Below are 14619 nucleotides of genomic sequence, written 5' to 3'. Positions count from 1 at the left end.
ATGTGATTCTAAATTATATATAGTGAAGTGATTTCACTGGAGGAGGCGAGGGCTTTGCAGAGAGGGCGCCTGTGGGTGGTGAGCAGTAGACAGAATTAGGTGTTGGTGACCCTTGGCATTCCCCCTCGTGCTGGAAAATAGGGAGGCTGATCTGAAAGCTTGTTTCTAGTCCTCCTAACAGAAAATGCATGGTGTTTTAGCCCTAAAGTCAGGAGCACGTGTCGCTGTTGTGGAATAGAAGCCTCTGCTTGTTTCCCAGGTGGCCTCGCCTCTGTACCAGGGCTGCCTGAGACTTTCCTCGTGAGGGAAGGGGCCCACAGAGACTGGGGTCCCAGGTGCCAGGTATTTCAAAGGTACCATTTACGAAATTTCAGAACACTAAGTATAAAGAACCTAAGAACTTCTAGAGAGAAAAGCTAGGTCACCTACACAAGAATGGTCGTTAGAGCTAAATGAGACTTCAACAGCAGTCAGTAATCAGAAGATAGTGGAGTGGTGTGTTTTGAGATTTCTGAGGAGAAATTATTATAAACGTAGAATTCTTGATCCAGTGAACCTATCGATCCTATACAGGGCAAAATAATGATAGTTTCAGACATGTAGGACTTGTTTTATGTTGCATGCACCCTGTCTGAGGAGGCCGCTTGAGGATATATTCCAGTAAAATGAGGGCGAATATCAACAGGAAGACTCCCTAAAGAACACAGCGAAGAGAAACCGAGAAGACAGCTGTGTAGAAGGCTGGAAAACATGCTCCGTTTAGAATAGGAAGTCAGTGCTTTGTCAGAATTTCTTCAAGAAAAGTCGATTGCAAAAGCAAAGAGAATCAGAAACTCTCAGAAAAGGGGAGGTAGGACTAGGAAGGCCATGGCCTAAAAACGGGGCATACTTTTAACAGTATTTAAAGAGAAAGAGCTCATTTGACCTGACTCTGGGAGAATTCTCTCCTGGGTACTGAACGTTCTAGATTGGACTTCTAGAGCAAGAAATGTGATCCTGATATAGTTTTATTAATTAATGTCACCCTAATAAATTTAATTTAAAAAAAAAATGTGATCCTGGCACACAGTTAAATTCTACAGTAAGTAGTATTTACAGAATCATCTGAATACAGCGTGTTTATTTTCTTTTATGATCAACCTGCCAAAGATTTTATTTTGTATGCAGAATAGAATGAAATCTTGCTCATCTCGACAGTGTTTGCAAAGTGAAAGTATAGGGGCTGAGCTCATTCTCCTCTGTATTTTCCATAGTATCTTGAAAAAAATCACATGAAACTAAGCAAATCTCTCCGATTGGACGGTGGTGGTGAGAAGGATTTGAGCCCGGGCTGCCCTATTTTCTTAGGTCTCCAAGTTTTAGAATGTGTGTGATAACAGCTGAGTAGGGTTCCCAGAGGCCCCAGGATTGGTTACTGGGACTCTGAAAGCTGAAGGCACCACGTTTCAAACTCGGGGGCCAGACCCCGTCTTCTTCACTTACAGAGATCCACAGAACTTGCTCTGCGGCCTCCGCTCCGGGACTCGGCTGTTGGCTGCTTTTCACTCTCCCCATGTCCTGGGGTGATGGGCTTCTGAACTGGCCTTGAAAATGACCAGTTCAGAAAACGTTTTGGGCTGCTGCTATGCTGACCCTAGACCAGGAGTCCCCAATCCCTGGGCCTGGACCGGTACCGGTCCATGACCCGTTGGGAACTGAGCCACACAGCAGGAGGGAGTGGCCGGCAAGCAAGCGAAGCTTTGTCTGTATTCGCGGCCCCTCCCCAGGGCTGGCATCACTACCTCAGCGCCACCTCAGATCCCAGGCATTAGATTCTCATAGGAGCACCGGTCCCTGGTGCCACAAGTGTTGGGGACCGCTGGCCTAGACTGCTCAGTAAATCAGTTACACATGAGTGTACAACTGTGCGAAATAATGACTTTTCATTTGAAAGTCGTGGTTTTTAAGAGGTAGGACTATGTATGGGTGGCTGTTCTTTCCTGAAATGTCTTTTTAGTAAATACTTCAAAAAGTAGACAGTGGGTGGGACCTGACCAATTCTATTTCCTGGTGAAATCGACAAGCTCTGTGCATTTTTCATTAACTAAGGTTAGCCTTCTGGAAGCTGTCGGTCCAGAAAGATGAGAATAAAGAGAGCTTAGGTCAGTCCCAAGGTTGTTCACCATGCCCCTGAGACTTTAACCAGAAGATGAACGTGAAGATGAAGTGTGCTCGTGGACCTGAGGGCACTTCAGAACTCCGCGTCGTCACATGAGTCCGCGCTTTACTTAAGAGCCGGTGCATTTAACAGGCTGCCTCATCTGTCCAGGGCAGCGGCGCTGCCCTTGCGTGGTAGCCGTGTTACACAGGAACTTCCGTCCCGTCAGCGTGGGTCACAGTCGATGGTTCCAGTCTGAAGTCAGCTAAGCTTGTTTTGCAGGGAAAGCCTAATTTTCATACAAGAATCACTGCTTCGAAAAGGTTTCATCTCGGCTTCTGGGACGTTTGCGGATTAAGCTGGCCGGAACCTTTGGTTTATGCAATGCCCCGCTGAAAACTGCTAGGAAATTTCCTGCAGTTTCTGGCCCTGGAGTCCAACCTGACGGTGGTGTTCCTTTTACAGGCACAGAGGGAGATAGTGTAAAACCAGCAGTCGTGTCATAGGGAGCATATTCTCCATTTTTAATTGAACAAGAAACTTCTCTCATTGGGTGGGTCCGTGGCTCCTCCGTATGATTCCTGACACGCGGAGGAGGCCTTTCTGCTTTACCGGTGCCGTTCTTCCTCTAGTCTCGCACTCTTTTAGTTGAAAAGGATGGTTCGGAGCACCAGAACCTTCTGGATTGTTACGTACAAGTGGCTTTTTTTTTTTTTCTTTTTTTTTAAGAATTGATTCATTGTCAGCGAGGCCCATTTAACACATAGCTGGTGATAATAATAGCTGTCGTTCCCCGAGAGCTTACTGTGCTTCATCTCTTTTAAGCTTCACAGCGCTAATTAATGCAGGTAGCCTTGCACCTTTTTACAGAGTAAGAAACTGAGGCTGAGAAGTTAAGTGATTTGCTCAAGGTCTGCAGCTAGTAGAAGTCAGCATCAAATCACACATCCCATCCCGTCTCATTCATAATGCCTACGCTGTGTCATTGTCGTCTCCGGTTTAAAGATCCTTGTAAAGCAGCACAGTCAATGAAAACGCGAGTCTTGGTTTCGTCTAACAAGTGTGGACAGGTCAAGAAGATATACTAAATAGTAGTGTATGATTTTAGTCTTTCTTAAAATTCCTTTTCTTAGGATTTAGATATATATACATATATATATATTTTTTACTTTGTGAGTTATATATCAATTGGTTCCATGAAGATTTTAGTCTTTATTCACAAACAAAAATCTTTCAAGTATGCTTCTTTGGGAAATGACCTTCTCCCAGTATTTGCATTAGAATAAAATGTAAAAGGTACCAACAGCGTAGGTTGATTTGCTCAGGAGCTTACCAGTGGCTGCAGTTAAATACCGTTCACTTCCTCTTTGAGTCCAAGGGTGTTGGTACAAATGCATTTTAAGCTCTCATTCTGAAATTAATTATGTTGCTAAGTGCTTGCACACATTTTGAAAATGACATTTAAGAAAAAATACCACTTAATATTTTTTAAAAATCAAGAGTTGTGTAAATGTTACACGGGACTTACTCGTTGTGTATGTTTGAATTTTTTGATGATTAAAAAAACACACATTTAAAAAAAATTAAGTTCCTAGGAATAAATCTAAGAAAATGTATGGGATGTGGGAACCCAACTGAGCCACACCTGTCCTACTGGCACAGGCACCTCACTGCCATTGACTCCATATTCAAACCCCAGGACAGGTGAAACAGGGGAAAAAATTGTCTGTCTGTATGCGTATTTGTCAACCCTGTGGGCGTGCTTTAGGAGTCTGCTGGTTGAGAATGCAGTAGAGCCGCCCTCATGGGTGAGTACCATCCTCCGGGCCAAGGCACGTGGTCCTGCGCCAGCTCACAGTCCCACAGCATGGCAGGGGGCTCATCAGTGGGTAAACGTTCTTGATGGGGAGACTGACTCTTGGTTCTTAACATGTGCTTCTATTAACATTTGACTGGAGTATAACCCTTTCGTGTGACTCACTATAGTTTTTCAAACTGCTACAACCCCCAGGTGGCGCAGTGACACCAAATTTTCGTCCTACCTGGTTTTGTGCACTCAGACCCACACTCGGGGATTTAGTGCTATCTGAGATAACACAGGCTAGTTCAGACCTCGCCCCCCCCCGCACCCCCCTGCCCCGTATGCAGCAGGCACTTAGAAAATGTTTGCTAATTGATGTGAGCCTCCAAGCACGAGAAAGACCGAGAAAGACCGAGCCCCGGCAGGGTTGTCGTGGGGGAAGGGTTGCAGACTGAAAATGTCATCACAGACTTTAAAATAGGAAATTTATGCAGTCTTGAGCAAACTCCTTAGAGATAAGTTATAGCTGCCAGATGAGTTGTTTCACCTGTGCTCCTCCCAGGGTGGGGAACGTTTAACTAGGTGAGTCCTGAGTTCCAGGTTTTAGACAGTAGGAAGCACCAGGTAATTCTTTCCCGGAGCAAGGGTGGAGAAGAGTAATCTTAAGGCTTTTGCTAATAACTTAAAGATGGTAGCGGAAATCTTTTGTAGTAAAAGGTGGTGGTAAATTAGCTCTTTTAAGGAATCATTGACTTAGTCGTTTATTAAGTATGCGTCCTGATGTAGGAGTGTGAGGTGGCAAAGCTCTAGGGACTGTGAGAACATCTGTTTCGGAAGTTTAAATCTTTTTTCCAGGAACTCTTAATTTCTCACCCCTCTACCACACACAGATCTGTAGGGAGAATTTGGAGAGAAAGTTTTGACAAGGGACCAAATGTGGGTTCAGTGGAGATAGCAGGGAGGTAAGTCACACAGTGAGCCAGCTCTCTGGGTACGAATCCCACACAGGACTCTGGCTGCCTGCGTGATCTGGACCCCAAAGCAGGGCCAGAAGGCTGTGTCCTCTAAAAGAAACGTTCTGATTTTTTGAAAAACTAATAACGTGCTAGGGGGCGGGGACAGTATGGAGAATGTGGGGTGTTCCCACCTGTCCAAATTCTGTTTAAAAGAACTATTCTGTACCCTTTAAGAAAAAAATCTGTCAGTATGAAACGGATCCCCCCTTTTTTTAAAGCAGTTGTATTGGGAAGTGCATTTTTAAGACCCTCCAGTATCCACTGCTCCCTTTTTCTAAGGCGCCTTTACGATCACAGCAACTGCTTTCGGACACTTCGCTTTTCTCCCACCAGGAGAGTCCTGTGTGGTTTTCTGGGCTGTTGATCTTTTATATTTTTTTAAGCGTTTGGAAGAAAGAGCAGATGTTTGAATCACACAGACCACAGTGCCGTCCTAAGCTGCACCACCAGCTTATTAGCTGTGCGACCATAGGCAGCATCTCAACCTTTCTGAGCATCAACATTCCTATCTGGAAAGTGGGAAGAGTATGTCGCAGTCATAGGGACTCGGAGAATGTGAGTTGTCTCGTGCCTTCCCCTTCGTGGAAGCATATTGTAATCTTAGTTTTTATACCTGTAAGGAAAACATTTTAGGGACTATATGATTGATGCCAGTTGAGTCTACCCACTCCTACAAATCTCTCTCTCTCTCTTTTTTTTCTTTTTTTTTTTCTTTTGGTAAGAATGAAGCCAAGAAAAATTAAAGAAGATGATGCTCCAAGAACAATAGCTTGCCCTCATAAAGTAAGTAATGCTAGGGGGAAAGTGTTCATTAGACTGTTAATGAAGTTTTAGACAGATTATAAGAAATTTGCACTTTAATTTTCTCTTCATATCTGAGATTCAGTGAGGAACTAATCTTTGGTTTCTAAATTCAATAGACTATATTTTGTGGTGTAAGTTGTGTTCAGTAAATGCCACTTAAATTTAAATACTATTAAATGGGGTTACTGTAGGACACCAATGTTTATATTATTCCTACATATCAAATATACTATGTTAGGACTTTATTTCTTCTTTTTGGATCATTAACAAGTCAATCTTAAGACACTGGGTTATATCTCACTCATGGACCTTTATGGGACCATAGGCTCATTATGGAAATTTGGAGATGATTTTGGATGTTACTAAAAGTAAGCCTAATACAACTTCATTATTTCCTTCACAATTTTCTTAATTTACCCTGTTAATTGTGTGTTACTAGAGAGGTGCATAATTGTTTTCAAATGTGATTAGTCTTTAAACTAAAACGTGGCCTAAAAAGTACTTTGAGGTATTTGGTTGAGTCTATTTCAGACTTCGTTGGATCTAAAACTAACAGGAATATAAAGTATCCCTCGGGTGCAGAAAAACAAAAGGTGGGGATTTTGGAATGGAGCAGAATTTTTTTAAATGAACCGTTGGAGAAGATACATTTAGTTTCAGAGCATGACCTCTGCTGGACTGTGCGTTCACAAGTTCTTTGTTTTATTTTAATGCTCTTAATGTGGAGATTTTGAAATGTAAAAAGTTTGTTAGGGCCAAAAAGTAAGCATTTGAAAACAGTTATGCCTAAAGCGCCTGCCACCTCTAGCTTCTCTGTGTACTTCTTTTCCAACTACATTTTTTAAAGATTCCATTTTCTAAATGGAAACACAGCCTAGGGGTCAAGGTGAAAAAACTGGGGCTTTTCCCGCCCTTCTGCCTGTGAAGCTGTTCAGTGGTTGACTCGTGCTGTCCTTCTGTCGTGCTGTCTGATCATTTCCCCCATTCACTCCATTACTGGGCAACAACTGCAGAAGAAATTGTGAAGGACGTGCTTCTCTAGAGCGCCACACCCCGTCTGCCGCCCCACCCTGCTCTCGTATCAGTTCGCCTGCTTCTTTTCCTAGTGTCTCACAAAATAAATTTCTTCTGTAGTTGCCATTCCTTGGAGACCCTCTTGCTTCTTTCTCTGTCAAGAAGGGGAAAGAGGCAAAGAGAGAAGAGGGGACAGTAGGCGATGGAGAATGACAGCCCATTCTTGCGCACAGAATACGGGGCCCACCAAAGGTAGTGGTGGACTGCCGTCATTTTAACTCCATTTATTTCTCAGTGCTTCTGTTGCTTCATTTGGGGGACGGAGTTGGGCGAGGCAGCTGTGGTGTAGCTGGAAGCCAGGGCGTCGGGTTCTACCCCCGGCCCGGCGCTGGTAGTGTGACCTTGGGCAAGTCTACTTCAAGACATCTCTAAGCCTCAGTTTCCTCATCTGTAAAACAAGGGTTTACATTAAACGATAAGGCCTTTTTCAGCTGTCTGTTTTTTGTCTTAAGTAATTTGATATTTCTGCTGTAATACTAAGTAAAATTAAAGTGGGGGTTGGGGGTCGTTCTGTTCTCATGTGTCAGTGAAGGCTGTTGAGTGGTAACTCCTTTGTCACGGTCTGCAGTGTGAACCACTAAGCTTCTCTCTCTGTTCGAAGGGCTGCACAAAGATGTTCAGGGACAACTCCGCCATGAGAAAGCATCTGCACACCCACGGCCCCCGAGTCCACGTCTGTGCAGAATGCGGCAAAGCTTTCGTTGAGAGCTCAAAACTAAAACGGCACCAACTGGTTCATACTGGAGAGAAGCCCTTTCAGGTAGAGCCAGTCCCTTGTCCCCCCACACTACCTGCACATGAAGGCAGGCAGCGACGACACTGGAGAGTCACAGCCAGAGAGGCCGGGTCCTAGCGCTTGCAGTGAGAGCCGGCAGTGCTGTCCAGACGAGTTGCTCGGACCCGTGTGTGGTCTGAGACACGGAGACAGGGTGTAGCGAGGGCCTTACGGAGTGCACTTCGCGTCGGGAGGCGCACGGCCTTGCTCAGGAGCAGCCTAAAGCTAATTTCTGGGGCGCTCACTGGGATCGAAGCAATTTAGTTTTCATAGTTAGTGCTGTATCGAATTACTGTTGGCAGGGAACTCCTAAAATTTTTCATCTGAGGGTAAGTGTAGTTGTTGATATTTTGTCTCGTTTTGGGAACCCATGAACAAGTGAGCTAGTAAATCCGGTGGGGTTTTTTCGATACTTGGCACTAGAAACCTTCCGATTGATTTGCATTTTATTCGAAACGTACAAGTACCGGGACCGTAACGTGATATTTAGGGAGATTCTTGCTCTTCTGCCAAGTGCTGCTCTCACGTTGTGTGCACACGGCTTCGGAGGGCTCACCGTGGGTCTCGGGGGCGGTTCTGCAGAGCTAGAGCTCCCCGCCCACTAATGCCAGACGCAGCTAGGAACCGTCCTCGGGGCGGGCAGGAAAAGCACCAGGCGGAGAAGTGGGCCGCCCGCCGCCGCCGCGGCCAGCCCCTCGCCCGCCGCCGGTCAGTCGCTGAGTGGCTTCTCTCTGGTCTTTCCTCGACAGTGCACGTTCGAAGGCTGCGGGAAGCGCTTTTCACTGGACTTCAATTTGCGCACACATGTGCGAATCCATACCGGAGACAGGCCCTATGTGTGCCCCTTCGACGGTTGTAACAAGAAGTTTGCTCAGTCGACTAACCTGAAATCTCACATCTTAACACATGCTAAGGCCAAAAACAACCAGTGAGAAGACGGGCGAGAAGAAGCCTCCTCGGCCCCGGGAGCCCCCTCCGGGGGTGCGCCCGGGAATAATACTCCTCCCTTTGTATATTGTTTCTAGGAAAGAATTTTAAAAATGAATCCTACACACCTAAGGGACATGTTTTGATAAAGTAGTAAAAATTTAAAAAAACTTTAATAAGATGACATTGCTAAGATATGCTCTATCTTGCTCTGTAATCTCGTTTCAAAAACACGGTGTTTTTGTAAAGTGTGGTCCCAACAGGAGGACAATTCATGAACTTCGCATCAAAAGACAATTCTTTATACAACAGTGCTAAAAATGGGACTTCTTTTCACATTCTTATAAATATGAAGCTCACCTGTTGCTTACAATTTTTTTAATTTTGTATTTTCCAAGTGTGCATATTGTACACTTTTTGGGGATATGCTTAGTAATGCTATGTGTGATTTCTCTGGAGGTTGATAACTTTGCTTGCAGTAGATTTTCTTTAAAAGAATGGGCAGTTACATGCATACTTCAAAAGTATTTTCCTGTAAAAAAAAGTTATATAGGTTTTGTTTGCTATCTTAATTTTGGTTGTATTCTTTGATGTTAACACATTTTGTATAATTGTATCGTATAGCTGTATTGAATCATGTAGTATCAAATATTAGATGTGATTTAATAGTGTTAATCAATTTAAACCCATTTTAGTCACTTTTTTTTTCCGAAAAATACTGCCAGATGCTGATGTTCAGTGTAATTTCTTTGCCTGTTCAGTTACAGAAAGTGGTGCTCAGTTGTAGAATGTATTGTACCTTTTAACACCTGATGTGTACATCCCGTGTAACAGAAAGGGCAACAATAAAATAGCAATCCTACAGAAAGAATATGGCAGAAAAAGATCTGTAAGCACAGTCTTATTTCCTTTTGTTGTCCAGAATAATTATAATTCTTGAGCCTCCCAGAAATTGGAAGCTAAATAAAGCAACTCAAGTTTCCTTTATTTTGCACTCAGTTACAGTGACTTGTGGTTAAAGCGATGCATGGGTATTTTAATACTTCCTGCGTGTACTAAGTTTTGAAAGAGAGTAGGTAGCAGGCATCCTGAGTTAAGGAACTACCTCAGAGCACCCCAGCTGGGCCCCTTGGCGATTGGATTTTGATTTTAGCTCCCCCCAGCAAATGTGTGACTGAAGCGCTTGTGCCCTGGCCTGTGTGTGTCCTCAAGGTAAGGTGTCGACCTGCGCGGGGCGAGCAGAGAGAAGACCAGGCGGTTCCGCTGCTCAGGCTGCCCTTGGCGGCCCCAGCGGGTCCCCGGTTGGTCTCCCAGGAAACGCTTATGGTTATTCGCTGTTTGGGCTGAGAGCCTTGGTTCCTGTCTCGTGGAATCTGTAATGCCAGCGCGTGTGGCAGTTGAGCGCCAGTAGCTTAATTCCATGCTTCTAAACGGATGCCGAGTGCAGGTTGGCAAGGTGACTGGATTATCAAGAAAGCTGTACTCAATGAGTACCTCTCACGCGACCTCTTAAATGTATGATTATAATTTTTGAATATTACTTCGAGTCAAATATCAGGCTCATGAGATATTTTATAAACTGCCATGATACAGCAAAATCCCATTTATTCGAAATGCAAACATACTGTGTGACTTTGTGCTGTGTGCTTGACTCTGCAAGGTGCAAGGTAATTGACAAAACTCGCTAATATCAGAGATTTATTTATAAGATGTCCAGGACACCATCAGGTCGAAAAGGTAGCCCTGTCTCTTTACAGCTTCTCCATCGGTCCTGTACAGGAGGGTTGGTGGCCCAGTAACAGTGACCCTGTGGCTCTTGGGAATTTCGAAGTGCCTTCTGAATCATAAATGAACATTTTAACTCGAGACACTTTTTTTATTTGTTCAGAATCTGTTTTCCATTGAGTAGTTTGATGGAACTGAGTTAATCAGAAGAGCCCAGCCGTCCCCTGGATAATAAGCCAGGCTTTGCTGTATCTGGCAGTCAGGAGAGAGGTAAGCCGTGGTGGCAGTCCCCTTCAAAGCTGAGTGCCCCGGTGGGAGTGCGTGCTTCTCTGACCAGACCTGGGGCAGAGGCTGCCACGGGTACCCGCGGTGTGAGTCCGTACGTCCCCTCCCGCCAGTCCTGGGGTGGCTGTCCTAGCAGTCTGGAGCTGCAACACGCTTGCCAGCGTTGTGCCACACTGGAGCCTGGTCCGGGCACTGTCCCCGGGACTCCTGCCCCGGAACCCGCGACGGCGTGGCAGACTTGTGCTGTGGGGAAGTGCTGGCAGCCCCAAGAACCACGCCGTGACTACACAAGCCAGGCCCCTGTGCGGAGGGAGGTCCCTCTTCCTCTGTGCCTTGACCCCTCGGGGGATGCCTTTGGTCATCTCTTCTGTCCCTTTCTGTCTCTGAGTGGAATAGTCATCACTCCCCTTGACTCTCTGTTCATGTGTCTTTTTCTCAGTCTGCAGAGTTAATTTCTGAAAGGACTTGACTTGGGGGTCTGAAGACGATTTAATGTCCACATTCTTTGTTGACGTCACGTTCCTGGTTGACTTTGCGGTCTCATTTTACAGCAGTAGTCTAGAAAATAATAGATGAGCGACAGTTTAAAGAGTAGAGGTAGTTCTCACTGGGTATAACTTAAAGCCATTTCGCTTGTGGTTAGAATTGATAATTTTGCTAAAGATGTAAATTAAAAATTTTTTGAAATGGTGTTCTAACAGTGAGTCAATTGTCTTGAGGATTAATCTGATTTATAAATAATACTGATAGACATATTTTCTTATATCTGAGCTGAAATCAGTGCATGTTTCTAGCATATATAATATAAAAACCCAGAGGATAAGTTTACATTTAACAAAATATTGTGTTCTATTTTTGGATTTATTATTTCCCCCCTTTTTGGTAGTGGGGTTTAGGGGGAAGCATAATATTTGTATAAAGAACTGTCACCCCAGAGTGACATTTATTTTCCGAGGTGACATTGAACTCACACTGTTGGTTTCATATGGTGTTTGTGTGCCGTGTTTAGATTCAAGGCCTGAGGATTTGAGGAAAATGAAGATTTTTTTTTTTCTATCTGGTTTTCATGTAAAAGTTCTTTTAGATGTCAGTTACTCCTTGACGTCTGAGTTAAGTCAGACCCTTTGGGAGAATAGTATGCCCAGTGCCCGCCGGTTGTTCCCAAGCAGAGTTCTAGTTTGATTCTCCACAAATGGATGAGTGGCTTCCATCCCACAAGCGGCCCAGAGAGACACCCGCATCCAGCGGAGCAGTAGGCAGAGGGCTTTGTTCCTGCCCCCGGTCTGTTTAGTAAAACTTAACCTGTTGCAGCTTACCTCAGGGCTCACGTCCGTGACACAGGAAACTCTGGCCCTCCAGAAATTGTCGATTTGGAAACCTGATAATTCCACCCCGGAATTATCCGCGGGCAGAGGGAAATGCCCACTTCCCGTGTCCGACTCCTATGATTTGGGGTCGGCGGGGCTTAGGAAGGCCGTGTCGGTAATCTCGAATGCCTTGACATTGCCCACCAGCGGGAGCCAGGATCCCAGAGGTCAAAATAGTGGTGGGAGCCGAAGCTGCCCACAGGCATCCATTTAATGCCATGACCATGCCAGGAGGCTTCCTCCGAGCTGCTCTGCTGGCCTACTGAAGCCAGCTCCTTGCCTGTCCCTGGATGGCCTGGGACCCCAGACCTTAGGGTCATTTGTCTGATCTCGCAGCCCTGTGTCCTGGCTCCCGCTGGCAGTAGTGCAGGCACAGCACCTTGTCAGTTGAGGCCCAGCAGGTTCCTTTCACCCAGACGTAGCCCGGAGCAGAGGAGGAAGCCAATGCTCCAGCTGCGCTTCCGGGCGGCCCCAGCCATTCGCTCCATAGCCTGCTCATCCATGTTGCAGAAGGCACTTCACGCCTTCACGATCCCTCTGCGTAGAAGCATTTGGCTGGCTGGCTGGCTGGCTAGGTCCCCTGTGTCCTAACTTACTGACCTTGACTGACGGACTGTTCCTGCTCAGGCCATGCTCAGGTCCCCGGTGTGAGCGCAGGCCCTCAGAACAGCAGCATCACGCAGGAGGCTGCCCAGCCTCTCTTCCGGGGCCAAGGGGTAAGCAGAGCCAGGGAGGAGGTTTAAGCTGGAACTCTGTCGAGGCTTGACGTGAGGCGTGGGTGGCATGCTGTTGACACGCTTCGTCCACTTCCCTTATGACAGTGGGAAGGGAACGTTGACCCACTGGCGTTAGGTCAGCGGGCAAATCAAACTTCCCAGCATCTGGTCACCGCGCCCCCACGTTTCCGGCCAGCATTGTGTGGGAGTCGGTAGAGCTGAGTGGTGGTGTCACGCTCATCTTAAGGCACGATGATTGACTTGCCACAAAGTGGTGAGTTTAATCAAATTGACTTCACTAAAGACTCAGATGCCATGAGAAACAGCACTGAGATGTCTGTCGCAGGGAGGGCAGCTGCTGTGCCGTGTCGTTTGCTCGTCTCGGGGCAGGCCTCACGGTGTCTGCAAGTCCCGTGGAGGAGAAAAGGGCATCCGCACCAAACAGTCCTCCTCTACGACATCCGTAACTGTTAACGAGGCTCTCTCTTACCTACTACGGTGATTGGTCAAACCATTTTCCTAGAACAGTTCTGTTTTTAGTCACTTTCTGGTAACTTCTGTAGGCCCTGACTCAAAGACTCAGCATTGCGTCTCATGTACATCTTTTTCTTGAATGTTCTTTGCCATTTCTGGAATTGTCCTTGGTTTTTCCTTAGCTCATAGGTCATAGACGCAGAAATATTATAGTATTTAAGGCATCCGCATCAAGCATCAAGCAAGATGGCTTTGCATCCAGAAAAACATTTAACAATAACTCAGTTTGAAGCACCAAGCATGTGTAACATGGCTCTATAAAATATAATAAACGCATAATGTTGTTAAGCTTTTTAATGCCTGTGGTTCTTGTTTGTTCCTCAAGCCCCTAAGCCGCTTCTTTTCCCGAGTTCCACACCCAGTAAACCTGGCAAAAAAGCTCCTGCCTGGGGCAGATTCTCATGGGTCTCCTTTTTGGCACAGGATAAGCCCCAGGATTTGGTCTCACCAGCATGAAATGCTTCCTTAAGGTAACCTATCAGCTCCAAGATGGACTGACGGAGCCGGAAGGAGTTTTAATGAGAAATGTACCCACTTTTCAGAAAGCACAACCAAATGATATTCTCATCTCCGGTATTTTGGTAGTTCCAGTGCCATAAAGGAAATCTTACTCCTGCAATAGACTCTTAAAAACCCCATAAAACGTACTGAGACCTAGTTAGGGCTTGGCCGAAAGCAAAAGGCAGAGAAGCGCCCGGCCTCCCCCCGCCTGGGCCCCGGTGTCTGGTGGACTGTAGAGTGAGGCTTATTAATACTCCTTAATTCCTGTGACTCTCTCTCTTTTTGCTAATGATGGAAGGGGTTGCTGACAGGATGTTGCTGGGGTGGCAAGTCCCGGGCGCATGGGAGGCCCAGAGCTGCCCAGTGAAGAGCCAAGGCAGAGCCTAGCTGAGGAGCAGCCAGGGTGAAGAAGAAGCGTGTGGGCTGCAGACTTGGAATTAATTTATGTGGGCGACCCGGATGGCTGAAACCAGTGTCCCTGCCCTGCACTCGCCAGCGTCCGGCGGGCCGTGCTGACACTTGTTGGGAACCTAAGTGCCCAGGACCATGCTAGGCAGGTAAACACCATGTCGCTTCCTCCTCCAAACCGCCCTTGGAGGAATGGCCCCGTGTCGTGCAGCAGGCACAGTGGTGAAGGTCTGGGCAGCTGGAATTCAAAACCCTGAACCACTGCGTCTTCTGGCCTCGGGAGCTGGTCCCCGCATTACGCCCGGTGCCGGCACTTCTCAGCTCCGTGCTCCGGCCCCGCTGCTCCCCGCCCGCTCCCTGGCACTACCTGCAGCCTCCCGACTGGGTCTCCAGCATGGGCCTCACCAGCCCACCTGAACCTCCAGGAGCCCCCCACTTCCCACCGGATGAAATCCGAAGCTTTCGCCTACCCGCAAAGCCAAGCCTGGCCTCACCTTTTCCAGCCTCTCCTCACCTTGCGGTTCTCCATTTCCAAAGCCTCCTTGCCCT

General features: G+C 46.5%; 2 protein-coding genes across 2 annotated transcripts in view; one reads left to right on the top strand and one right to left on the bottom strand.

The window, feature by feature from the left end:
• Positions 1-9521, top strand: part of YY1 (YY1 transcription factor) — a 13086-nt gene extending 3565 nt beyond the window's left edge. Inside the window, exons 2-4 of the mRNA XM_011375248.2 lie at positions 5677-5737; positions 7434-7592; positions 8357-9521. Coding sequence (XP_011373550.2) covers positions 5677-5737; positions 7434-7592; positions 8357-8539 — 403 coding nt within the window. The 3' untranslated portion in view covers positions 8540-9521. The remainder of the gene's footprint in view (positions 1-5676; positions 5738-7433; positions 7593-8356) is intronic.
• Positions 9522-12534: 3013 nt separating this feature from the next.
• Positions 12535-14619, bottom strand: part of SLC25A29 (solute carrier family 25 member 29) — a 24232-nt gene continuing 22147 nt past the window's right edge. Inside the window, exon 5 of the mRNA XM_011375257.1 lies at positions 12535-12722. Within this exon, the coding sequence (XP_011373559.1) occupies positions 12535-12722 (188 nt within the window). The remainder of the gene's footprint in view (positions 12723-14619) is intronic.

Source organism: Pteropus vampyrus, unplaced genomic scaffold (assembly GCF_000151845.1).
Source record: "Pteropus vampyrus isolate Shadow unplaced genomic scaffold, Pvam_2.0 Scaffold268, whole genome shotgun sequence".
Lineage (NCBI taxonomy): Eukaryota > Metazoa > Chordata > Mammalia > Chiroptera > Pteropodidae > Pteropus > Pteropus vampyrus.
The sequence above is the reverse complement of the archived record's forward strand: the minus strand, read 5'-3'. Positions and strand labels throughout refer to the sequence as shown.